The 25,638-nt window shown below is 38.4% G+C and overlaps 1 protein-coding gene across 1 annotated transcript in view; it reads left to right on the top strand.

Moving 5' to 3' along the window:
- TMOD3 (tropomodulin 3) overlaps positions 1-21,120 on the top strand; it is a 71,172-nt gene extending 50,052 nt beyond the window's left edge. Inside the window, exons 4-10 of the mRNA XM_014780721.2 lie at positions 1,617-1,739; positions 3,088-3,177; positions 6,831-6,961; positions 8,706-8,813; positions 11,708-11,851; positions 13,179-13,323; positions 19,257-21,120. Of these exons, the coding sequence (XP_014636207.1) occupies positions 1,617-1,739; positions 3,088-3,177; positions 6,831-6,961; positions 8,706-8,813; positions 11,708-11,851; positions 13,179-13,323; positions 19,257-19,291 (776 nt within the window). The 3' untranslated portion in view covers positions 19,292-21,120. The remainder of the gene's footprint in view (positions 1-1,616; positions 1,740-3,087; positions 3,178-6,830; positions 6,962-8,705; positions 8,814-11,707; positions 11,852-13,178; positions 13,324-19,256) is intronic.
- Positions 21,121-25,638: the final 4,518 nt, after the last annotated feature.

Consider the following 25,638-nt stretch of genomic DNA (forward strand, 5'->3'; position numbering starts at 1 on the left):
CTTTCTGCGAATAATATCATGTCCTCCAGTCTAGGCTATACTTTAATACAAAAATGCCCCGCACGCAGTCACATATCTTAAGACCCATGTGACCCTAGTCAAGAAAATAAACAGTCAATAGAAGACTCAGAGATGACTTAGATATCAGTGCTATCAGTCAGGGACTTGAAAATAACTATGACAAAAATGCCAAAGAATCTGGCGGACAAGGTGCACAGCATGTGTGAAGAGATGAGGAATTTCAGCAGAGACATGGAGACTCTTTTTTTAAAAAAGAACCAAATGGAAATGCTAAAAATAAAAAATATAGTATCAGAAATTAAGATCCTTTATATGGGCTTAGCAGAAAATACCTGACCAGCCTTTGCCAAACTCCTGGGGGCAGTCTGTATTATGGAAGGATTCTTATGGTTACACTGATTGATATTTACCTTGAACAGGAAGTACACAACACTCGATACACTAATTATAAGCCCACAAACATTTCTTTTGACAGAGCACTCCATAGGTTCATCAAGCCACATATTCTCACTAAATCCCCTGGTAGTTTCCTGATAGAAAAGAAAATAATTGGCGCTTCTGTGAATCCATACATAGGCCTTTCCGGATCACTTAGTTAGAATTTTCACCTGTCCTGAGAGGGAAACCAGAGGCAATCTTAGTCACCCCATCCACACTGTGTGCTTGTTTGGTCAGCTTATGATCATTATCATTTTCCATTCCCTTCCATTCCCAAAGCAAGATTGAACATATGGTAATAAAATACTGATTTTCACATAATAAAGATTTTAGGTTTCTAGAATAGCTACTTTCTTAACAGGTAACCTTGTTAGTGTCCATTGATGCTTAGCAGAACAGTGATCAAAAGTTTCAGCATACCACTTAGGACATACAGGAAATTTTTGCAATTAGGACTTGAATTTCTGGAATCATAATTGCCTCTGCCATCCCCCATGACTGTAACAGTTTGTTGCTTAAGAATAAGAAAGTAGATTCTGGTTTTTTTAATCTCTTTGAAGTTTTATAGATTTTTTGTTCATTCCTTATGTATCTTTTAATTCAGTTTTTGTAGAGCAACTCATAATTACTCTAAAAAGAGCCTATTTTTATTTCCACAAATAGGAAAATTTCTGTTGATTTTTTTTCTTCGTTCCAACTTGTACAGCAAAGTATTGCCCAAGAAACTTATAAATATGGATTGAAGATGAAACAAAATTATTGTAGTTTTTTTTTTTTTGAGGAAGATTGGCCCTGAGCTAACATCTGTTGCCAATCTTCCTCTTTTTCTTTTTTCTCCCCCAAGACCCAGTACATAGTTGTATATCCTAGTTGTAGGTCCTTCTAGTTCTTCTATGTGGGATGCCGCCTCAACATGGTTTGATGAGCAGTGCATAGGTCCACGCCCAGGATCCGAACCAGCAAACCTTGGGGCCACCGAAGCAGAACGCACAAACTTAACCGCTACGCCACCGGGCTGGCCCCTATTGTAGATGTTTATATTGACTTTTTCCTTCAGCTTCAATTGTACATACTTTTAATACTTTTTGTTAGATGAGTAAAATGGTAATGAATTCATTGCAGTAGTAGTGGAATTAACAAATTGCTTTATTTTACAGGGAAAATATTTATCCCTAAACAGAAACCTATACAGACTATTACAGAAGAAAAAGTGTCTCTTGATCCAGAATTAGAAGAAGCTTTGACAAGTGCTTCTGATACAGAATTGTGTGACCTCGCAGGTATCTCCTAAAACAAATTAATTTGTGAATGAGTGTGGAGGGGAGGGGGATACCAGCCCACACCTGTATAGTTTATACAAATGCTTTCTTTGCCTAGCAAAGTGCTGTTGAATCAGTGACCCCATATTTGGCTTCGTATAAATCTGACATAAAGGATTTCATTTCTTTAAATTTTCTCAATGGTGAAACTTTTATATTAATGGAATTTACTGTATTATTTGACATCTTTCCCCATGTTGCCATATTTGAAAATCTTTATAAAAATCTTTCATCAGCTGAGGCTCAGCTGGAAGCTGTCCCATCTGAGGACTAAAAAAAGATTCTCCAGGGTCCACTGCTGTCCCATTTTATCAGGAGACCCCAAGATGGGTAACTGGAAAGCTGATGAAACAGTCAGTCCTGAGCTGTACTCACCACTTTCCCAACTTTTTGGAAGTGTATATGGAACACTCCAAACCTCCCTGTTATTCTCTTCATTGCCTGCCCAGTATCTCCCCCACCTAGCTCCACACACACCCATTTTCCTAGACAGAAAAAAATATGATGCATGGGGAGATCTTAGTACCAAGCTACGCCAAGAAGTAACATGTTCGAAAGGAGCAATGATGGTTCTACAGGAAGGACCCAGGAAAGGGACAGTCAAGGTGTGGTACCACAGCAAGAGCAGGTGTCTTTTTCCTTGGGAGGCTGAGGACTGATGGGTTTGTAAATGGTGCATTCATCAGAGTGGAATGGGCCAGGGGCATGCTGTAGCTTCTGCCTCATTTGTGCAAAAAGGTAGCAGAAACAAAAACCAAATTTGTTTCTCCTAAGTGTCATTTTTGAGGGGTGCCACTTTAATCTTAAATATGAGAATTCAACTGTACTTTTAGTTTTCTACTCTTAGCTAAAATATGAATGTAAATTAATATGAGAGTTAACAAATGTAAAAATAGTGAAGGTTAAGTTGAAAATCTGCCTTTTATCACATCGTGTTCCTGAAAACCTTGTGGGAAGGATGAAGAGCAAAAGGAGATCGTTTCAATTTTCTCTTAGCCACCAGATGGAGCTAAGCATGGATTTACGTTTAGGGTTAGGCTGGCTCCAGCTATGTGTCTGAATTCAGAAATGTAGGGAAATCTAAATTAACAAATGTGGGGGAAAATAGCAAAGTATTGATGAGAAAGAGATTGTAGATGATTTTTTATCATGTTGTCTCCTTCTTTTGGCTGCAAAATCTCTGTTTAGTGAAGTAGGAAAATGTCCCGAGAATGTTAAAACCATGGATAGAAAATTTGGTTGTAAAATTAATTCTTTATGTTTAAAAGTGATGGAAATAAAAATTAACTTTCTTTTTCTATATTTATAGCTATTCTTGGGATGCACAATTTGATAACGAATACACAGTTCTGTAATATAGTGGGAAGTAGTAATGGTGTCGACCAAGAACATTTTTCAAGTGAGTACTTATAATGCTTTGTGACTTTTAATTCTTTGTTAAATATATTTTGTTTTCTCCATATAGCAACTTCACTATATACATACCAAATGTGTTATGTATATGTACTTGAAACCTAAGATTCCAGTTAGATGATATTGACATAGAAAATCTTTGAAAATAGAATATTAAATATTTTATGCTTAATGTGTCAGCAAATGTAATAGGAACAACTCTTATGTCACTAAATAATACAATGGTAAACAATATAAAAACTAATCAAACTTGGCTTCTGTTGACATTTTATTTTCAATGTTACTGATTTTCAAGAAATCCATAACAATGCTGCCAAAGTATATTATAAAATCAGATTCAGGAAAAACCACAGAACTATTCAGCCCCTAATGCTTTTATGCAAAGTATTAAATAGCCTAAAGCAAAGCTTTTTTAAAAATTTGTTTATAGGGTGTTTTAAAATTACCAAAACAATACATACTTTGGTGGCACACTTAAACAATACCTAAGTGTATAAGGTCAGAAGTAAAAGTGTCTCTATTCACAGACATCATGCCTTCTGCCCCTGCACCTCACCCCCACCCCTAACTGTTAACAGTTTGGTATATATCCTTCTAGATATTACACTATGTTTACACAAACATATATGTATACATGTTATACATAAATAGTCTTGTTTTTTACAAAAATGGGATCATACTATAAGTATTTCTTGCAACTTAATTTTTCAGTAATAATACTATTGGCTGATTTTTTGAATGCTGACTATGGGCCATGTTCTGTACACAGCTCTTGAATGTGAATTGTTCTCATTTAATCCTTACAACAGTTCTATTAATGTGAACTTAATTTGCATGTGAGGGAGCTGAGGTTTTAGAATGATTAAATAACTAACTTCAGTATCACACAAAGTCAATGGTGAGGATTTTAATCCATGCTATATAGTATATCACTTAGCAATATATCATGTCACCAATTAGTACGTATAGATCTGCCTCATTCAGACATCTGTATAACATTCCATTTTTTGAATGTTCTATAATTTGGCCATTGCCCCTATTTTTTTGACTTTTTATTGTAGAAATGTTCAGGCATACATAATAGGAGAGAGCACGATATATCCATCACCCAGCTTCAGCTGTTGTTAACATTTTACCAGCCTTGTTTCATCTATCATCTGCCTCCCTCCCCACCCCTTCCACTATTTTTTCCAGAATATTTTAAAGCAAATCTTGTTCACCTGTATTACTTCACCCATAAATATTTCCAATGTGTCTCTCACAAATAAAGGGTGTTCTTTTAACATAACCACAATGCCATTATCAAACTTAAATATTAACAATAATTCCTCCATATCATCTAATACCCAGTCTATGTTCAGATTTCCCCTATTCTCTCAAAAACGTCATTTCACAGTCAGTTTGTTCAAATCCGGATCCAAATAAGGGTCACATATTGCATTTGGTTGTCATTTGGTTTCAGTTCCTCTTAATTTCTTAACAGTTCTCCTCCTCAACCTCTTTCCCCTCTTTCTTCATGCCATTTATTTCTTGAAGAAACTGGGTTATTTGTCATGTAGAATTTTCCACATTCTGGATTTGGAACCTTGTGGTATCATTTTACGTGTTTCCCTATCTCCTATGTTTCTATAAACTGTTATTTTCTAGAGGCTTGATCAGATTCAGGTGCAGTTTTTTGGTTTTTGGTTTTTTGGCAAGAATGCTTCCTAGGTGGTGATTGAATCACATTAGGGAGCATATTGAGTCTGGTCATTCCTCTGTGGGGAATGTGTTAAGATTCATCAGTGAGTTCAAATGTCGGCAGCCTGGTCCATCCATTTAAAGTTCCCCATGAACCTTTCTTAATGATTTCAGCATGCTGTTGACTGGATCCATTATTTCATTAGGGAACAATGATCTTTATTTATTTATTTATTTATTTATTTATTAACAATTTATTTATTTATTTATTTTCTCCCAAAGCCCCAGTAGATAGTTGTATGTCACAGTTGCACATCCTTCCAGCCGCTGTATGCGGGACGCGGCCTCAGCATGGCCGGAGAAGCGGTGCGTCGGTGTGCGCCCGGGATCTGAACCCGGGCCACCAGCAGCGGAGCATGCACACTTAACCACCAAGCCATGGGGCCGGCCCATCAATGCTCTTTAAATACACACATTCTGTGGAGTGAAGAAAGAAATCTTTTGGTTTTTTAAAATTTAGAATTGAGGAAGAACTCATTCAGTTTTCCATTCAATGAAGAAGCTCTTCTCCAACCCCTATGATCTACCATCTTGAAGAAGATTGCCTTGCTAAGCTTACGTGAGAGGGAGCCCGCTCTGTCCTTTTAGCAGAGCTCTGTTAGGAAGCTTTTTCTTGTATCAAACCAAATTCTGCCTCCTGGCAATGTACACCTCTTTTAACCCAGCCTTTCAGAACAATATGAACTTTCTCTCTTCTCTTTCTACAGGATAAGTCTGAAAACAGCGGGCATACTTTCTTTTAACATATACTTCCAGGTTAAATATATCTAGATCTTTCAACTGTCCTCAGGAAAATAATTTTCAGACCTTTGTCTAAGTTGATCTCCTCAGCATGCTCTGTGTGTGTGTGCATGTGTGTGTGTGTGAATTTGAAAAGAACAAAGTACTCTAAGAGGGAATTTATTGGATGATTATCAATTTACCTTGTCTTAGGATGAGTTTTGCTCCTAAAAGCTCGAGGAGGGCAGAAGGGAAGAACTAAGCCAGACAGTGACCCTATCAGTCTTTCCATGTTAGTTGCTCTTAACTTTTTTGTGGTCATTCGCCCCTTTGAAAATCTGAGGCTAAAGGTGTTCTCCTCAGAAAATTTATCCATAAAAGTTTGCCTGTTATAGATATTCATAGACCGCCACACACATCAAAGTGCACTTGTATCTCATTAGAGGGCTCAAGGCTTCCGGGTCCTCGTTCAGCTTTGCATAGTTGTGTGCTGGCTACATGAGGGTGTAATATGGTGAAGGATTGGGGGTTGGAGTGAAGGAAGGCAGTAACTTTTGGACTTTGTCTCAATCGCTCTTCCAAGCACTTTATCTCTCTGTCTCCCCATTCCCTGGTCCTACTCTTTTCCTAATAGTCCCCCCTCTCCCCACTGCATAGTGCTCCCCATAAGAGGAGGAGGTAATGTGTCCTTCCATCACCTTGCTCTTCTCATTGAGGCTGCGTTTCTTCAAGTCTGTGATTCTTACTGCCTTTACAGTCAAGTACAGTCAAATCTCAGAGAAAATGGAGATACGAGATGTTAGTTTTGATCATATTAGAAATTTATCTTAAACATTGCTAAAAATAAATAAGATCATTAGCTTCTGTTATCAAATATATTTTAGTGTAAAGATATCTCGTAATACACCAAGAGGTAATGAAAATATTTATTTTTGAAGGCTGATACATTACAAACAAGTTAAATGTTGAATTATGTTTGGTGTATAGTCAATAAAATTTCATTTGATTTCTATATGTGTTAATGCATAAAGGATATTTTAGAAATTGTGGGGAAAAAACTTTTAAATTAGCTCTGCTCTGTGTGTGTGTGTGTTTTTTATGTGTTACCAAGTTAATATATGCATCCACTGTAGTAGTATCAACCAATGGGACTCTTGCTTTTTTCATTTGTTACTACAGATGTGGTAAAAGGTGAAACGATTCTTCCAGTATTTGATGAGCCACCAAATCCAACCAACGTTGAAGAGAGTTTAAAGAGAATTAAAGAAAATGATGTTCGTCTTGTTGAAGTTAATTTGAATAATATAAAGGTAGGTGTGCTAAGCACATAATAAAGTTTTAAGTTGCTTTCAGTCAGCTGGATCTGAGATGAGAGCCGGGCAGTTTTGATATAGTGTAATTCTTTCTACTTAAAGGTAAAGTTTTTGCTCCCAACAGTATGCTAACATAGATTCCTTCATGTTTTAGAAATTAAAGTAGTATAGTATTTTTCTGACACGCTTTTTAAAGAGTGTCATATAAAAATGTAAATGCTACAGACTGTTAGCGTAAATCTCTCTGGCGTCCAAAGTACTGCCTACTTTTAAGAGCATTTAGTCTTTTGGGTTTTGTTTTTTTAATCAGGTTTCTTGAAGTACAATTTATACGTAGTAAAATTCTCCCTTTTTTAGTGTACAGTTCTATGAATTTTGACAAATGCATACAGTTAAACAAACACCCCCACAATCAGATGTGGAACATGTCACACCCCTTTGTCATCATTCTCTGCCCCCAGCTCTAGCCCCTCACAACCACTGATGTGTTTTCTTTCCCCATCATTTTGCCTTCTCCAGAATGTCATATGAAGAGAGTCATATAATAGTACATAGCCTTTTGAGTGTGGCTTCTTTCACTTAGCATAATGAATTTGGGATTCATTGTGTTGTTGCGTCAATAGTTTGGTCCCTTGTATTGTTGAGTGATATTCTGTTGGATGGATATGCTGCGATTTGTTTCTCCATTCAGCAGTTGATAGACATATGGGTTACCTCTAGTTTGGGATAATGATGAATAAAGCCACCATACACATTCACATGCAGTCATATGTTTTGTGTGAACATATGTTTTCATTTATCTTGAGTAAACACCTAAAAGTGGGCTTTCTCGGATCTTAGTGGGTTATAAAAATGCAGTTCTTCCTTGGAGTAAAGAAAGAAGAAACGAGTTCAGAGGGCATAGGGACAATTACCAAAGAGTAAACTCAGATTATCTCTTGGGTATTGGCCATTATATAATAGCTTCATTACAAATTCTTCATTTTAAATCTTGATTTATCTGAATTGGGGGTAGAAGGAGCATCTGGATTACAAGAACCTAAGGAATAAGACCTCTGTGCTCCTTTAGTGGGTGTTCCCTCCTGTGAGTGGAGGAAAGAAAGCCTTGGAAAAAGCTAATATCCCTAGTTGATTGCTAATCTTCTTCATTTTTTAAAAATTAGGTCCTCGTGTATCTCTGTCTCTAAATCAAGAGTAATAATCTGAAAATAACCAGGCTACAGGGAATTGAAGTCTTGGTACTAAAGGGAGAAATTAGTGCCTTCTAGAACTGTACATGTCTACATTTTAAGTTGTGTAGGGTTAATCTCTCTTAATACTTTGTACTTAAACTAAGTGACTAAGAATAGTATGTCATCTCCCTCAGGAATCATACTCACTAGAGGTGGCTCCCCCATCTCTCTCTTTGTAGAAAAGTGGATCCACTTTGAATACTCAAGTGTTGAATTCTTGTAATACAAATAATTAAAAGTAGAATAGTGAGAGTTTCTTTAACCTAAATAGTAGAGAAATGGTAATATATACTCTGCTGTAGGTCAACAGTTTGTGCAGATGTACCATAATGGAGAAATCAGATAGGGAGGAGGCTGAATTGTTTTCATTTGTAGACTAACTGTTGTGTGTTTATATAATTTCTGAATACATTTTAATGAAAAAAAGTAAGTACAAATATATTTGATTAATGGACTGAATTTCCTGAAAACTAAAATGTAATAATGGTCCACATTATTTGTCTTTCAAGAACATCCCAATTCCAACCCTAAAAGATTTTGCGAAGGCTTTGGAAACCAACACACATGTGAAGCATTTCAGTCTTGCAGCCACCCGGAGCAATGACCCTGTTGCTGTTGTAAGTAAGCTGCTGTTGATAACATGGAAATTATGACTGTGCACCAGCGTATGTTTCAGAGGGGGCTAAACTGTGATTTATGAACAAGATGTACTCCTTTTTTCTGATTGATGTTTAGCTCATTATTTACCACCCTTTTATGTTTACTTTTCCTGTATTTTTTTCTATGAGTTTTTAAAAACATAAATGGAGTCATGTTGTTCTGCAACTTAATTTTTCACTGAACAGCATATCTTAGAGATCTTTTCATATAAGCACATTCAGTTCTACACCATTCTTTTAACATCTGCGGAAGATTCCATTTGTGGATCCATGGTGGTAGGGTGTTGTCAAATGCTTTTTCTGTGTTATTGAGATGATCTGTGGTTTTTGTCCTTTATTCTATTAATATGGTATGTTACATTGGTTAATTTTTGTATAAATCAACCTTGCATTCCTGAGGTAAAACCCACTAGATGGGGCCGGCCCCGTGGCTTAGCGGTTAAGTGCGTGCGCTCCGCTGCTGGCGGCCCGGGTTCGGATCCCGGGCGCGCACCGATGCACTGCTTCTCAGGCCATGCTGAGGCCGCGTCCCACATACAACAACTAGCAGGATGTACAACTATCTACCGGGGCTTTGGGGAAATAAATAAATAAATAAAATTTTAAAAAATAATAAAATAAAGTGTTCTATATCTTTAAAAACTCCACTAGATGATGGTATGAACCTTTTTCTTCACTTGGCTTTGAGGACATCATTCCCTTTGATTCTCCTCCTGCCTCACTGGACCTCCCTTCTCTGGTCCCTACACCAGTTCCTCCTTATCTTCCCAATCTCTGAACATTGGAATGGCCCAGGGCTCAGTCCTAGGCCCTCTTCTTTTCTCTATCTTCACTCACTTTCTGGGTGATCTCATTCTGTTTCATTGCTACCTCTTATTTACGTAAGCTGATGACTCCCAAAGTTATCTCCAGTTCATACCTCTCTCCTAAACTCCATACTCATGTCCAGCTACCTACTTAACAGCTTTACTTGAGTGTCTAATAGACATCTCAAATCGATGTCCCAAACCAAACCCCTGACTTCTATCTCGTACCTGCTTCCCTCACCCTCGTTCTTCTCTCACTAAATAACTTTATTCTTTCATTTTTTCAAGCCAAAAAACTGGAGTCATCCTTGACTTCCCTTTCTCATAACGTTAAATGTATATCCAGCCCTGTCTTCAAAATATTTCTAGAATCCAACCACTTCTCACCATTTTCACAACTACCACCCTGGTCCAAACCACTGTCTCCTCTCTTCAGGATTATCGTAAGAGCCTCCCACTTGAGCTGCCTGCTTCCATCTTACCCACCCCAAAGCCAACTCTTTACACAGCATCAAAAGTGGTTCTTTTAAAACTTAAGCTAAATGATCTCCTTCCTACACTCAGAACCCTCCAGCAGCTCCCTATCTCACTAAGAGTAAAAATCAAAATCTTTCAGTGGCCTCATAAGGCCTTCCATAAGCAGACCTCCTCTCCTTTGCTTGCCCTTTCATTCCACTCTTAGCCATACAGCCTTCTTGCTCTTCCTCACACATGCCAGGCATGCTCCCAACTTAGGGCCTCTATACTTATTCCTCTTGCCTAGAACTTTCTCCCTAAAAATATTCCACACAGTTTCACCTCATCACTTTATTGGAGTCATTGTGCAAATGTCAACTTGCAGGTGAGGCCTTTCCCAACCCCTCATATGCAATAGCAACCCCATCCTTACCCCCAGCACTCCCCATCTACCCTACTTTGCTTTTTTTCTTCCTCTATAGCCCTTTTTACCATCAGACATTACATTTTCTTGTTCATTATTTGGGCCCCCCACTAGAATGTAAGTTCTATCAGGCAGGGACTTGTAGGTTTTATTTCTGAATCTGCAGAGCAGTACTTATCAAATAATAAGCCATCAGTAATATTTGAATAAAAGTTTGTACAGATGGATGGATAAGGGATTTGTTCCAGGCCACATAGTTGATTGTCGCTAATAGAAAGTACAAGTGTGTAGATACCTATCCCAGGTTCTTTCTAGTATCCCTGCCCCCATTGCCTTTTCTTTAACTTGACTTACCTTTAAGCTTGATCTTACCCATATTTTCTGGAGTTTGACCTTGCTTTTGACCCCTCTACGGAGCTGTTTTATATAAATTCACACTCATCTTCTTCCTCCTCTCTCTCTCTCTGTCCCCTCGATCTCCCCCTCACTCCCTCTCCCTCCCCCACCCCCTGCTCACTTGCAGGCATCTGTTAATCAATATGGTGTTTAGTAAGCACTGGGTCAAATGCTTAGCACTACCATACCCTGTGAGAACTGTAATGGGAGCAGACTGAAGATATACCACTCCTTGAGGAATTGAATATTTAGTTAGCCCCTACTCTCCACAGTCTTTGTGCTCTTGTAGGTCTAGTTATCTGTGATCTTTTCTGGCCTTCTGCCCTAGGCATTCCTTTTGGTCTCTGCCTTAGAAATTAGTCCGTAATTTACCCTCATTTTGGCTTCTTGGTAACCTAGCTGCAAAAGGACCCAAGTAAGAAAAGATGTTCTAAAGTGGCATTGATGAAGTTAGTCCTACACAGAAACGGAAAGTGTGAGAGACACAGGAGAAAGAAACATGAAGTAGAGTATGAATGAACATAAGAATGTGACTAGCAGTAGAGAATGTTACCAACAGAGAATTACATGTGACCAAAAATCTAAAGATTGTGACAGGTACATGTGAAAAGTAGATACCTGTGAGACCTGAGGTAGTGTGTGTCAAGCTAAAACAGTCTAATGAGAAACATTAAGGCAGTTATGTTGGTTAGTGTATTTGTTCATGGCATGTACAGTTTGTAATAGGTGCTATCAGATTTTAATCTCCAAATATTTTCTTTAATTTTTAGGCTTTTGCAGATATGCTGAGAGTGAACAAAAATTTGAAGAGCTTAAATATGGAGTCCAACTTTATTACAGGCGCTGGGATTCTAGCACTGATTGACGCATTAAGAGATAATGAAACCCTGGTCGAGCTCAAGATTGACAATCAGGTCGGTGCTCTACAGCGGCAACTCTGAGGAAGCTACAGCCCCCACGGCTGTGTAGGGCGTGGGGACTCAGGAGGCAGGTGGGAGGAGGGCTTCCAGAGAGCCCTTTGGGAAGGTGGGGACCTGAAAAGGGATGAGAGGACATTTGAGGGATACAGAATGTTAATATTTTTAGTGTAGGTTTTTGGTATATTCATAGAGTTATGCAACCATCACCACTGTCTAATTCCAGAACATTTTCACCACCCTGAAAAGAAACTCCATACCCATTAGTGGTCACTCCCTATTCACCCCCCCACCAGCCCCTGGCAAACACTGATCTGCTTTCCGTTTCTATGCGTTTGCCTCTTTTGGATAGTTCATATAAATGGAACTATATAACGTGTGGTCTTTTGTGTCTGCCTTCTTTCTCTTAGCAAAATGTTCTGGAGGTTCATCCATGTTGTAGCATACATCAGTACCTATTGTTTTTTTATGGCTGAATAATGTTCTGTTACATTTGGGTTGTTTCTGCTTTTTGAATATTAGGAATAATGTTGCTAAGAACATTCATATACAAGTTCTTATATGAACATGTGTTTTCATTTCTCATGGGTATGTACCTAGGAGTGGAATTGCTAGGTCATATGGTAACTGTGTGTTTAACTTTATGAGGAATGACCAAATTGTTTTCCACAGCAGCTGCACCATTTTACATTCCTACCAGCATGTCTGAGGGTCCCAATTTTTCCACATTCTTGCCAACACTTGTTATTGTCTGTCTTTCTGATTATAATCATCCTGATGTGTATGAAGTGGTATCTCACTGTGGTAATCCACACTTTTTGATGTCTATATGATCATATACCAAACTTTAAAATTTTGTTTCACTTATCTATGTTGTAAGAATTGGGAAAATTTTTTTGTGTGTGTGTGAGGAAGATGAGCCCTGAGCTAACATCTATGCTAATCCTCCTCCTTTTTTTTTTTTGCTGAGGAAGACCGGCTCTGAGCTAACATCTATTGCCAACCCTCCTCCTTTTTTTCCCCCCAAAGCCCCAGTAGATAGTTGTATGTCATAGCTGCACATCCTTCTAGTTGCTGTATGTGGGACACAGCCTCAGCATGGCTGGAGAAGTGGTGCTTTGGTGCGCACCTGGGATCCAAACCCGGGCCGCCAGTAGCGGAGTGCATGCACTTAACCGCTAAGCCACGGGGCCGGCCCCAAGAATTGGGAAAACTTTTGAAAGACCAACAGAATCAGCATATACCTGAACATCTTAGTCTGACTTACCTTGAAAAGTATTTTGATCTAGTTTATTAATACTATTCTTTATTTCGATTATTCCAGAGGCAGCAGTTGGGGACAGCTGTAGAATTGGAAATGGCCAAGATGCTTGAGGAAAATACAAATATCCTAAAATTTGGATATCAGTTTACACAGCAAGGACCCCGAACCAGGGCAGCTAATGCTATAACAAAAAACAACGACTTAGGTAAGACAAATACAGTATCAAATCGAATTTGTGAATTGTATCATTAAGCTAATGTATTGGAGGAACTTTTTTTTACTTTTAAAATAAATTTTAACAGAGAGATTACTCGGCCTTTGTTTCTAAAGTCTGCACTGTCCTTTTTATAGTGATTGAATTCGAGTTCAGTTTAACTGTGGTTGTGGTGATTATTGGGTTAGTGGTAAAATCTGCTGCCTGTGACAAACACAGCTTGAAGTGAACAAACATTTTTCTACAACAAACATTATAATAAGTGCTTCCTATAACAAATATTTTATTCTCAGTTACAACTCACCCCTTGGAGCTATTAAAACAAAGATTTCAACATTACAGGAAAGTTTTTTGCCCTTTTTATCAAACAGGCCTAGATGGAAATTCAATTTTATGTGATAAAATATAAAAAATTATAGTTTTAACTGAAGTCTTGTAGTCAGTGGTATGTAAATGTTGGCTCTGTCTACCAGTCTCCCTACCACAGCTGTCACTGGGCAGTGAGTCCTCTCTCGGCACACGCTGCGGGCACTCGTTTCCCTTCTTCCATGGCTCCTATTGAACTGCTGAGGCTTGTGGCTTCTGTTTGAAATAAATTTTCCAGCCAAGGCTGAATTAAAGAATATGATACTTATAATTTTGTTTCTACATGTTTCCAAAAATTGACTCTTCTTTTAAGTTTGGTGATTGTCACTGAAATATTTTAGAATATGCATTTAGACAAGAATTTAAATGAGATTTTTTAAAGGGAGGAACATTTCAAAGTGATGCAGTTCTTTCAAGCTTCAGCCGTATCTGAGTTTGCGTTCTTTAAACGTTTCTGGAGCAGAAAAAATACAGCTTCATTCTTTAACTGAGGTCGCTGTGAAAAGTATTAGTTCAAACCCTTTCTGTCCTTTGATGACTGTAGTTTCCCATAGAAGAATTTAGCCTCTTGCTCTTTAAGAGAAAATTGGTGTGTTTTGGTGTATTATTGATTCTGGACATAGTCTGCAAAGTCATGCTAATTGTTTTAGTTTTGGTTCACTAATTGGCTTCTATTTTTTTCCTTCAGGTATTTAATTTTTCTTTTTTAGAGCACTGTTTCTCAGGTCTGACTGAACTTCACAAATAATTGGAGAGTTTTAAGGATACATAGATTATTGGCTCTAATTAGTGTTTTACTTAGTAAGTTAGTTATACTTCATTGTAATTGTCGATTTTAAAGACTCCAGGCTATTTGAGGGCGGGCGGGGGCCGTGACTAGGTGTTTTATCTACAACTCTCTTAAAAGCATGCCTGACAATAGTAGGTACTTAATAAAGATTTATTATGTGAATAAAGAAAGTGATGGAATTTGAACCCTGCTCAAAGTACAGTTTTCTGGTAACTGATTAGCCATAAACTTAAACCAGAGGTATCCTCCATTTTTCCTCTCCTCTGAAACTGCCTTAGCTCTCCCAGGATCTCACCAGCAAATTTGTAGCCCCACCCGTCTCTGTCATCTGTGTTCCTCTCAGCAGCGGTCATGCAGGAGCAGCACAGCAAGAGCCTGTGTCAATGACAGGGACCCCAGCCTTTGCGAGGCCTCAGCCGTTGTGATCTTCTGCCGAGCCGATCGTGGCAGGCACTTTGCCCAGATTTCTGGGCAAGGGAGATTTTGGCAGATGGAAGATGAGGGGACAGATGAAAACTATCTGCTAGGCTGCTTTCTGCTGACATGGAGCAGTGGAGTAGCTGTCCACGGCAGCATGTAATCAAGGATGGGGAGGCCATGTTGCAGAAGTTGTGGTCGGACACGAAGCAGAGTGGAGAGAAAGTAAACAGCTTTGTGCTGGTGGCTCTCTAGATATCTCCCCTGCCACCCCATCCCCAGGGCTCTTTCATTCTGATGCAAACTAGATTTCTAGACATGGGTCTCAGGCATGAAATGAGAATAAGGACATTGCTGTGTGGGGAATTACATGGATAAAAGCTCAAATTTTGGAGCAAGCAAGTTATTTATATGCTGAGGACAGCCTGCAGATTTTGAGAACTGCCTCTCATAGCAGGGTGCTGCCTCCATAATAAACTTTCAATAAGTACTTGCTGCTTGAAGCTAATGGAATGAAAAAGTGATGTCAGCAGATTAAGAGGAAATGCTGGTAGAAGGCACTAAAATTACATGGTGAAGAACTTACATTTTATGTGGGAGGCATTTGAGAGCCATTATAGGCCACTGAGTGCATGATTAAAATGATACTTCAAAAAAACTATTCTTATTACTCTTCTAGTGATAGGATATGAGGTTAGTTAGGACTTATTCGCAATTGATTGATCATGAAGTCTTGAGAACTTATATTAGTGGAGTGGGCTTTGGAAATAAATTGCCAAAGAATTGTTAATATGCCACATTTATAAGCCTCTCATTTGGAGGGTGAACTGAGGAATTGCTGGAAGGTAGCGAGTGGGCACCAGGTGACAAAGAGGAGTCGGAAGTGGCCCTTTGCCCTATCTTCTGCTGTGTTGTGCTCACGGCCCTCTCAGCTTGATCTTTGTTTTTCAGCCCTACACTTTGATCTCTGCCTATAGATCAAGGGGGCAGGCCTGAAGACCATGTTTTCTTACATGCAGTTGAATATGTAGTCACTGGAAAGAGATATCAAAGAACGAGACTTGCAACTTGTACATACAACTTGGGCATATTTTTCTTCACCTCACAAATGGGGCTGTATCAGATCTTTAGTGTTCTGATTTTGATAGCCTTTCCCTCTTTCATTGTTTTCTTAGCCTCAACTATTCACTGAAATAATCTTACCTACTCGCCATCTCTCCAGCTAAGATGTGTCACAGCTGTAAGAGCAAAGAGGTTATATGGTGTTCATGCAACATGCAATTGAACTTTGAGTCTCATTTACTGTCTTTACAGCAGCTAACCTCATCATCAATTTTCTACACCTTTTTTGTTTGCCCCACTGTCCTATAGGTCTTATTTATAACAAGTATCTTTTTATAACATGCATTTTAACACCTGAAATGGTCTGCCAATAACATCCAAACTCTGCTACAATTCAAAATTTTCTTGGAAATCTTCTACCCTAAAGAATTATCTGGGTTGTCTTTCAGATATTTCTATATTTTTCAGAGATCTCTATACAAGAATTAGGTTTGTATTTGAGGACTCAAGTCTCCATTTGATTTTTTCCCTTAATATTTCAGTAAACACATGAAACTTGTTCTTTGTTAACATGGACTAAAATTAGAGTTGGGGCGTCCTTAATGAGATAAGTATAAAAATGTTCATGGGAACTTGATACTTTAGTCCTCCTGGTTTTTATTTTCTAGCTAGCACCCAGCCAGTGGCTAGACAAGCTTTTATGCCCATCACTTGAATGTCGGGGCTCATCTACTGAAGGCCAACAGACAGAAGCCAGCATCAGAATAGCATGAGAGCACCAGGAGGCCTGTGCCCCTGTTGGCTTTTCATTCCTCTGTTCAACAGCCAGTTCAGGCTGAACAAAGGCAGTTGCCTTCCTACTGCTTCCATAGACAGAAGAGAGTATAAAATTAATAGACCAACAATCTAACTTAAACAGAGGAACTTAGTGGTAAGAGTGTCAAAACCAATAACACGTAAATGCAAATCCTCTATAAAAGCTAAATTGGCTTTCCTCATCCCAAAATGGTGGCTGACCAGGGCCTCAGACCATCTGTAACCCCACTGTGGTGAGTGATGAAGCTGAGTCTTGTAGTGAATGCTTACTGTGTTCTCGGTACTACACTAGGCAGTGTGTCGTGCCTTTAATTGTACAGCCGTGAGGAACAGAGGTTATTATTCTGCTGTTACAGAGGATGAGTTGAGGCTCAGAGAGGTTCACTTCCTTGCCCAAGAACACCCTACAAAAAAGTGACAGAGCCATGATTCACGCTCTGTTTGTCGCTGACTCCAGAACCTGTGCGTTTTGTCCTCCCTAAATAGTTATTGGCCACAGCGCTGAGGAGCCCCGACTGGTGGCTCTCAGTGAGTGGTCTCTGGTGGCTGATCGGTGAGCGTGAAGGTAGCAAGATCCTGAAGATGAAGACCTTGCGCTGCTACTGGTGAGCGTAGTGGTTCTCGGTCACCAGTCCATGAGGAGGCTGGGGGGGGCCTGAGATATCCGCGCCTTTCTTTACTCCATCAGCTGAACTGGTTGGCTGGCCCTTCCGGCAGCCACAGTGTATGGTAGCCAATGGGACCTCACCACATTACCAGGGTCTAAGATTTTCATCACTCTGCATTTGTTGTTTTGTCAGAGCCCTGCACCGGTTCATTTTGTAGGAGACAAGAGAAGGAAATTTTGGAGAGCAATAGCAAGTCCTTTCCCTGTAAAAATGACAAAAATGTTTTTAGTTATGTTCTTTCACAGACTAAGGAAATACCTTGTAGTGCCTAATCAGAAGATCATGCAAATAGTTACTTTTAATACTTTCTTATCCCAGCTGCCTGAATGTCATTTCAAAATTTAACACAGTAATTTATTAATCATTTTTTTAATGGAGGTATAAATTATTTTAATAAGCAAATGAGACAGGCACTATGACTTGAAGCCGATTGCTGACCATTCTGTTCTAGCTTTCTAATGGAAGTTGCTGCTGTGTCAGCACAGGTGAGCTCAGGACACGTAGTTCCCATTTGGAAGCTCCTCAGTTTTCAGCAGGTAAATGACAGTGATGAAGGACAGGAATTTTTTTTTAAATTATTTTATTGAGGTCATATTGGCTTACAACATTGTATAAATTTCAGGTGTACATCACTATATTTCCATTTCTGTGTAGACTGCATCGTGTTCACCACCAATAGTCTAGTTTTTATCCGTCACCATACACATGTGCCCCTTTACCCCTTTCACCCTCCTCCACCCCTCTGGTAACCACCAATCTGTTTTCTTTATCTATGTGTTTGTTTTTTTATCTTCCACATATGAGTGAAATCATATGGTATTTGTCTTTGTCTGACTTATTTTGTTTAGCATAATACCCTCAAGGTCTATTCACGTTGTCTCAAATGGGATGAATTTGTCTTTTTTTATGGCTGAGTAGTATTCCATTGTGTATATATACCACATCTTCTTTTTCTTTCTTTCTTTTTTTTTTTTTTTTCTGCTGAGGAAGATTAGCCCTGAGCTAACATCTGTGCCAATCTTCCTCTACTTTATATGTGAGTCCGTGCCCAGGATACGAACCTGCGAACCTGGGCAAGCAGAACATGGAGAACTTAACCACTACGCCATGGAGCCGGCCCTGATACTACATCTTCTTTATCCATTCGTCTGTTGATGGGCACTGGCTTGCTTCCATATCTTGGCTATTGTAAATAATGCTGTGATGAACACAGGGGTGCATATATCTTTTTGTTTTGTTTTTTTTGTTTTTTTTTTTTTTAAAGATTTTATTTATTCAGCTTTTTCGCCCCAAAGCCCCAGTAGATAGTTGTATGTCATAGGTTCACATCCTTCTAGTTGCTGTACGCGGGACTCGGCCTCGCGTTGGACGGAGAAGTGGTGCCTCCGGGCGCTCCCAGGATCCGAACCCAGGCCGCCAGCATCAGAGCGCGCGCACTTAACCGCTAAGCCACAGAGCCGGCCCGCATATATCTTTTTGAATTATTGATTTCAAGTTCTTTGAATAAATACCCAGTAGTGGAATAGCTGGGTCATATCATATTTTTATTTTTAATTTTTTGAGGAATCTCCATACTGTTTTCTGTAGTGGCTGCACCAGTTTGCATTCCCACCAGCAGTGTGTGAGGGTTCCCTTTTCTCCAAGGATGTGAATTTTTAATTTTAATGGCCATGTGAACTAGAAATGGACATTTCATTTTCGTACAACCATAACTGGATTATACAGAAACTTGTTTGTTACAAGCAAGTTAACACTGTACAAACTAACAGGGATTTCTAACATACTTTCTTTTATTTTTCTCTTAGTTCGCAAGAGACGAGTTGAAGGAGACCACCAGTAAATCCCACCAAGGTCTACTCTTTGGGAGACTTCGAAAGGTCGCCAAGGGCTTGTGTTGGTGATATCAGATGTAAAATTTTCCTGGGTAGAAGGGAAAAGACTGGAAATCTATCTTTCTTTCTTTTTTTTTTTTTTTTAACTACATGTATCTTTTTTCTAGTTTAACTTGTTACCAGTTTCAAATTGTAAAATCAATAGTAGGTGATATTTTGTATTTTAAAGCATTATTTCTACTTTCTGCTAAAATCAATTTTAATTTAGCTTACTTGAATGATTTATGATGAGTCTTGGGTAAAAAAATGCAATTGTAAAAACGTTTAGGAAGTCATTTATGTAGAATAATATGAACATTTTAAGGACCAATCTTTTTTAAATCAAAAAGGGACATGGCTGATATCAGAACTGCTGCTGCACCTCTTAGGTACAAGGCACGTCAGAGCTTTCCTTATTCCATGACATGGAGACTTTTTAGAACATTTGAACTTGGCAAGAGTGTGCTTTTTGCTTCCATCAAGAAAGCAAAATACCAGAATTTTAAAACAGATGACTCAAAATCTGGTCATCTGTTTAGGAGTAAAAGCAGATCTCTAGGACAGAGAAAATGGTCCTCTGCACATTCCAGGTCACTGCGCTGGTCTGATATGTCTCAGCAACACCTCGAGTTTTTTTAAACAAAGTCATCAGCTTGGCCAGGTTACGTGCTTTGTTTAAAAGTATAGTTATGTCTAAATTCATCACAGTTTTTCATGTTAATAATGTGGGCATTGTTAAATTTTTGTGAAAGCTGATAGTAAAAAGCATCTGAGTAGGAAAGCAATTTTCCTCCCTGTAAAAGGCATACAGCCAACTCTCGGTTATTTAGAGTAAAAGGAAAAAGAAGACTTGTTAAACACATGAAATCAAAGATGATAAACATGATGGAGTTTAAGTCTGAGGAGCGTGCAAAACGGTCATTTAAACTGATAGTTACTGTAAAGTAAATTAGAAAATGACATGAGTATAAATTAAGTGTTGCATAGGATAGTGAGAAGTTCCTATATGCAATGCAGAATTGCTTAAACGGTATTTAATCACCACTGTCTACAAATTTTCCAACCAACAAGGAAATTGCTATTCTTCATAAATCTAATCTGTTTCCTGTCATCTTGTACTTCTTTGTCCGTATTGTATAAAAGTAATTTCTCATAACAAAAGTTGTCTTCCTATTGGTCAAAGTATTAAAGTGGACAATTGAACAGTGGTGGGAAGACTGACTCTGGAACCAAGAGTGCAGTAGAGGATTTGGACCTGTATATTCATGCCCTGTTTCCAGGCACCCCTGGAGCGGGAGAGGGCAGAGGCTTTACAGCTACAGAAGTCAGTGGGGAAAGGAATCTGAGTAATCCTAGCCTCAAAAATTCAGGCCTGACTGTATCATTTACAGGAAGATTTCTCTAAAGGGAAGAATCTTATTTCAGAGTAGGAGAGAGGTCTGCTGTTAATTTTTTTTAAACTTGGTGAAATTGGATTACAAAAAGTCGGCTCCTTCAGCTTGGGCTGAATAGTTTATCTAATGAGCTAGGCAGCTTCTTATAGATGATGGTAATAAGCCTTCTTAATAGGCGAAAGCTTCCGTGATGAGACCTGGGTGTATTTGTCTTTTTGAATCGGTATCCACTGTTTTTAAAGGCGCCAAAGATTGACTTTGCACTATTCCCTTTCAGTTATAGGTCGCTGATTTTTTTTTTTTTTCAAGTTAGCAAGTGTTGCTCTCCCGCTCTCTCCCGCTCTCTCCTGCTCTCTCCTTCTCTCCCTCTCTCTCCCTCTCTCTCTCTCTCTCTCTCTCCCTCTCTCCTCTCTCTCCCTCTCTCTCTCTCTCTCTCCCTCTCTCCCTCTCTCTCCCTGTCTCTCCCTCTCTCCCTCTCTCTCCCTGTCTCTCCCTCTCTCTCCCTCTCTCTCTCTACATTACAACTTTGGAAATGTACTTGATTTTAGAGACTGCATGGTTCCAGCAGGGTGGGGAGTGAGCACGGGCAGGTCTATAAGGCTACCGTTACACTTTGAGCAAGGCTTCCTTGCTTGCACTGTCCTGTAAGTCAATAAATTAAGTATGTTACCCCTTCCTCCCCTAAGTTTTTTTAAAATATAAGTAAATGGGACCCTCCCTAGAATTGTGTGTCATACTTATGGGTGGTGTCTTTTTCACTTATTATTTATCAAAGTATGAAGAAGTTGAATGTTTTGCTTGTACCATTCCAGTTCTGAGCTACAATCGTTCATTATATAATTGAAGAAAAGATTTCTTCATAAATAACTTTAAAGATGAACATTCATTCAGTTGAATACAGAAAAATCTTTCACAAATTGTAATTACAAGGGAGAAAACTGGTGTTTACTTTGATCTTAAGAAATCTGGCACCTTTTGATAACTTTCAGTATTTCTATATTGCTCTAAAATTTTATAATAGATTAGGGTTGTGAAATAGTCTTGATTTTCAAACCAAAGATTTTCTAAGACCTTAGGTTTTGTAATCTAACCAATTTAAACTTATCTGGTTATCTAATCAAAGAATATTCTTTGCATTTTTAAATTGCTGTTTTTAACTTCCCATTTTATAAAATTTGATATTCATATTTGTCTGGAGTTCTCATTTTTCCAGTATGTCTACATGAAATTGTATGTATTAAAAAATCAATATTAATAACTAATATTGATATTATTAAAATGGATTTTGGTGCTATAGACTTGTAGCCGTCTAAAGTACAGGTGAAATACATTTTCTAAGGGTGCCTGTCATTTAAAAGACCAAGTAAACATTTTGTGTTTAAAAAAATTAGCAGATTGTTAGAGATTTCAAGGAGAATTACCTTGGTCGCTAAACTGCAAATTCTTGTTATTTGAATGAAATAACCCACACACTTGCTTTGTGCAGTAGGTGGACTCTGGAAAAGTTACATGTAAATAGAACTTTGTAAATTGTTTTTTCATTGACAGTATCTGATGTGTTTTCATTTAAAAAGGGGATCCCATGGTATAATAAAAATTATAAAAGAAAAAATGTTTTGATAAAATGTTAGTCATATTCTATTGTACATTATATTTAACCCTTGCTGCCATTAAAATAAGGTGAAAAGATTCATGAGGTTTCATAAAATCTTATATTTTGGGCTCTGTGTTTCCGGGGCTGCCTCGCTTTTTCCTCATAAAATCAGGAAACACCACTACCTCCCAGCAGATCGGGCTTTTTATGGACTCCATAGCAGCTTGTATTCTCTGCACGTTCAGTGCTGTCCAACTTTGCTCATTCGTTACAATGCTACTGCACTTATTAAAAAAAAATTTTTTTTCTAGTTTTATTGAGATATAATTCACATATAACATTGTATTAGTTTAAGGTGTACAACATAATGATTTGATATGTGTATATATTGCAAAATGATTACCATAATGAGTTTAGTCAACATCCTCACATAATTAAAAAAATTTTTTCTTGTGATCTACTCTCTTAGCAACTTTCAGTATACAGTACAGTATTGTTCACTATAGTCACCATGCTGTACATTATACCCCCAGGACTTCTTTATCATATAACTGAAAGTTTGTGCCTTTTGACCCCCTTCACCCATTCCCCCTGCCTCTGGCAGCCACCAATCTGTTCTCTGTTTCTGTGAGTTCAGTTTTTTTAGATTCTCATATAAGTGAAATCATGCAGTATTTGTCTTTCTCTGTCTGACTTATTTCACTCAGCCTAATGCCCTCAAGGCCACTTCACTTTTGAGTAGTATTAACTGAAGACGTGGCACCCACGAGAACTGAACACATGGAGGTGCCAGAGCAACTCCTGCTGCTGCTCCCAGACAAGGGCTGTGAGTCCTTGGGTCTAAACATCTATGGAACTGTCTTCTCATCAGCTCTCACGGAGCATGGTTTCTAGATATTGCTCACCATAAGACTTGCTTACCAAACAAATCAAAGAAACTCTTCACGAATTATTTTTAAATTGAGAAAATTATATTTATAAGCAAAGATTTTTATATTCTTTTGTCATTTTAATTTGGTCATTTCTTATGTCATATTGATTTTTCTGCACTATAATTCAGTTCCATAAGTCCTTCCCTATAAAAACTAAACAAATAGGAAAATTTTTATAATAAAACATTTATAACATTTTATTCATGTTAAACTCGAACTTGCAGTCTGATCATTCAGAGGAGCCAATCTTAGGGGTTATCTAGGAAAAAAAGACGTTACTAAGTAAACTACTTATAAGCCATTACCAAGTATTTTAGAAAGCCTTCATTGACATATAAAGAATTTTACTTAGGACACCTGCTCTAGTGGCTAGAAAAGAATAGATTGTAACACTATGAAACACCACCAGCTATGTTTCATTAACATCAATGTTAATGTTTTAATTGCTGCAAAGCAATTAATTGGCCTAAAATTTTTCTGTCAGATATTGTAGTCCGTAGTTATACATTCAGAGAGTAAAGTTTAAGAACAAATTCTGGGAGCTTCTTGGTGTGTATGCATAGCAATTTTTAGGAGTTTAAATTTCACCTCCACTCAAAAAAGAAAGATAAGGAAATTTTTGATTCAGCTGTTTCAACTTTTTAGATTTATCTGATTAAGAATTGTAAAAAAAAAATTGCACACACGTGCACACAGAGATAGCATAAAAACTTTTGTAATTTCAAATAAATGCCCACTTCATTTTTTTCCAGTCTTTTAGATGAATTATATTTGGTTTTAGTTATGTTTAAGAGCTTGAAAATCACCTTTGCAAGAATGCATCATTCTCTGTCACATGAAATCAGGTATTTAAATTCATTTTTAATGCTAAAATATCCAAAATGCTGTAAATGCTTTATTTTTTCAATTTTTATAAAAGCAGTGAATTTTATAATACTGATATTTAGATATTACAAAATATTATTAACCTGGTTCATAATAGCACAGTGAAGTTTCTTTTGAAAAATATGTACTATGGGCATTTAGAACTTACCACTCCATACTGGAATAAATAATTTCAATAAAGTTTATCAAATATCCCATAGACTTGGACTTTTTGAAAAATCTCTTCAGTTCCTATGGTCTAAAGTTCATTCCTTACATAGCTCTTCAAGAACAAGCTTATTAATTTCTCTGAGTTATTCTATCCTACCTTGTTAAACCATATAAAATTGTCAATACTTGACCATTTTTACCCATAAAAATAGTAATTTTATATGGTTCAATCTAATACCATCAGCACTCGGTCAGGTCCATCCACGAAATTGAACTGAGCTAACCAATGTGAAGCAATGGGCTCCTCTCTACAGCGCACTCTGGACCTGATGGGAGCCAGTCCTGCTAACGAACTAGAGATTATTTTTACAGTAAAGCAAAGCCATCTCTTATCAGTCACCGATATCCACCAACCAAAAGGGAAAATCAGTGAAACGTGTAATGGATTTGAGGAAACTTTTAGGGATAACTTCAAATAATTTAAAATTTTCAGAGTTCTGAAACAAGGGAATAAAGAAATTCCCCTTGAGTCTTTAATGTTGGCTGGCCTTCAAGGATGGCCTTCAAGCTTCAATGTTGGGCTTCCATTCGCGTACAGGAAGCCTTGATGCCTGTCCCCTTTGGTGAGTCGCAGGCTCAGGGGCTAGAGCTGTCAGGTAGCTCCAGCTCCTGTGAGTCCGAGTGGACGTGGCGCCAGGAACTGGCCGGGGGGGACAGTACCCTCGTGATCAGCCCAGTGGCACCCTGCTCTTTTAGGTACCAAATAATGGGGTGGCTGACCACATGTGGGTGCACAATCACTAAACATCTTTTGTCCTTCACGTGTTGAGCTTTCCTGCATGTCTGCAGGGTTGAGGGCCTGGAGATCCCAGCCCGACTCCCCCACCCCAGTCCTGCGGGCAGACAGAGCAGAGCCTCAAGGCCAGCAGCCCGTGTGAAGAAGGGCTGACCCTACGATTAAACCGTGCTGGTAGCTCGCAGTGTTCCGGATGGATGAGTCTCGAACTTGTCTTGCAGGAGCTAGTGCTAATTGTGGATGTGTTTACTGCACGACCACGAAATTATGCTTTACAAGTATAAAAGGGAGGGAAATAAATACAGTGTCAATCCAGGTTTTCTGCGTGGTGAGATGATGGGTCATTTCTTTTTCTCTGACCATTTCTATTTAACAAAAAATGTTTTAAAAACGTATCTAATTAGTATTCCACTCTCAGAGGTAGAGAAATATAAACATTAAATCATGAAGGACTTACATGGTCAAGTCCAAACCCCACCGACTTGAGGAAACTGACTTCAGAGAAGTTGAGTAACTTCCCCAAGATAATCCCATTGGTTTGTTCATTCAGTAAATATTGATTAGG

This window comes from Ceratotherium simum, chromosome 3 (assembly GCF_057802395.1).
Source record: "Ceratotherium simum simum isolate JZ-2026a chromosome 3, ASM5780239v1, whole genome shotgun sequence".
NCBI classification, from domain to species: Eukaryota; Metazoa; Chordata; class Mammalia; order Perissodactyla; family Rhinocerotidae; genus Ceratotherium; species Ceratotherium simum.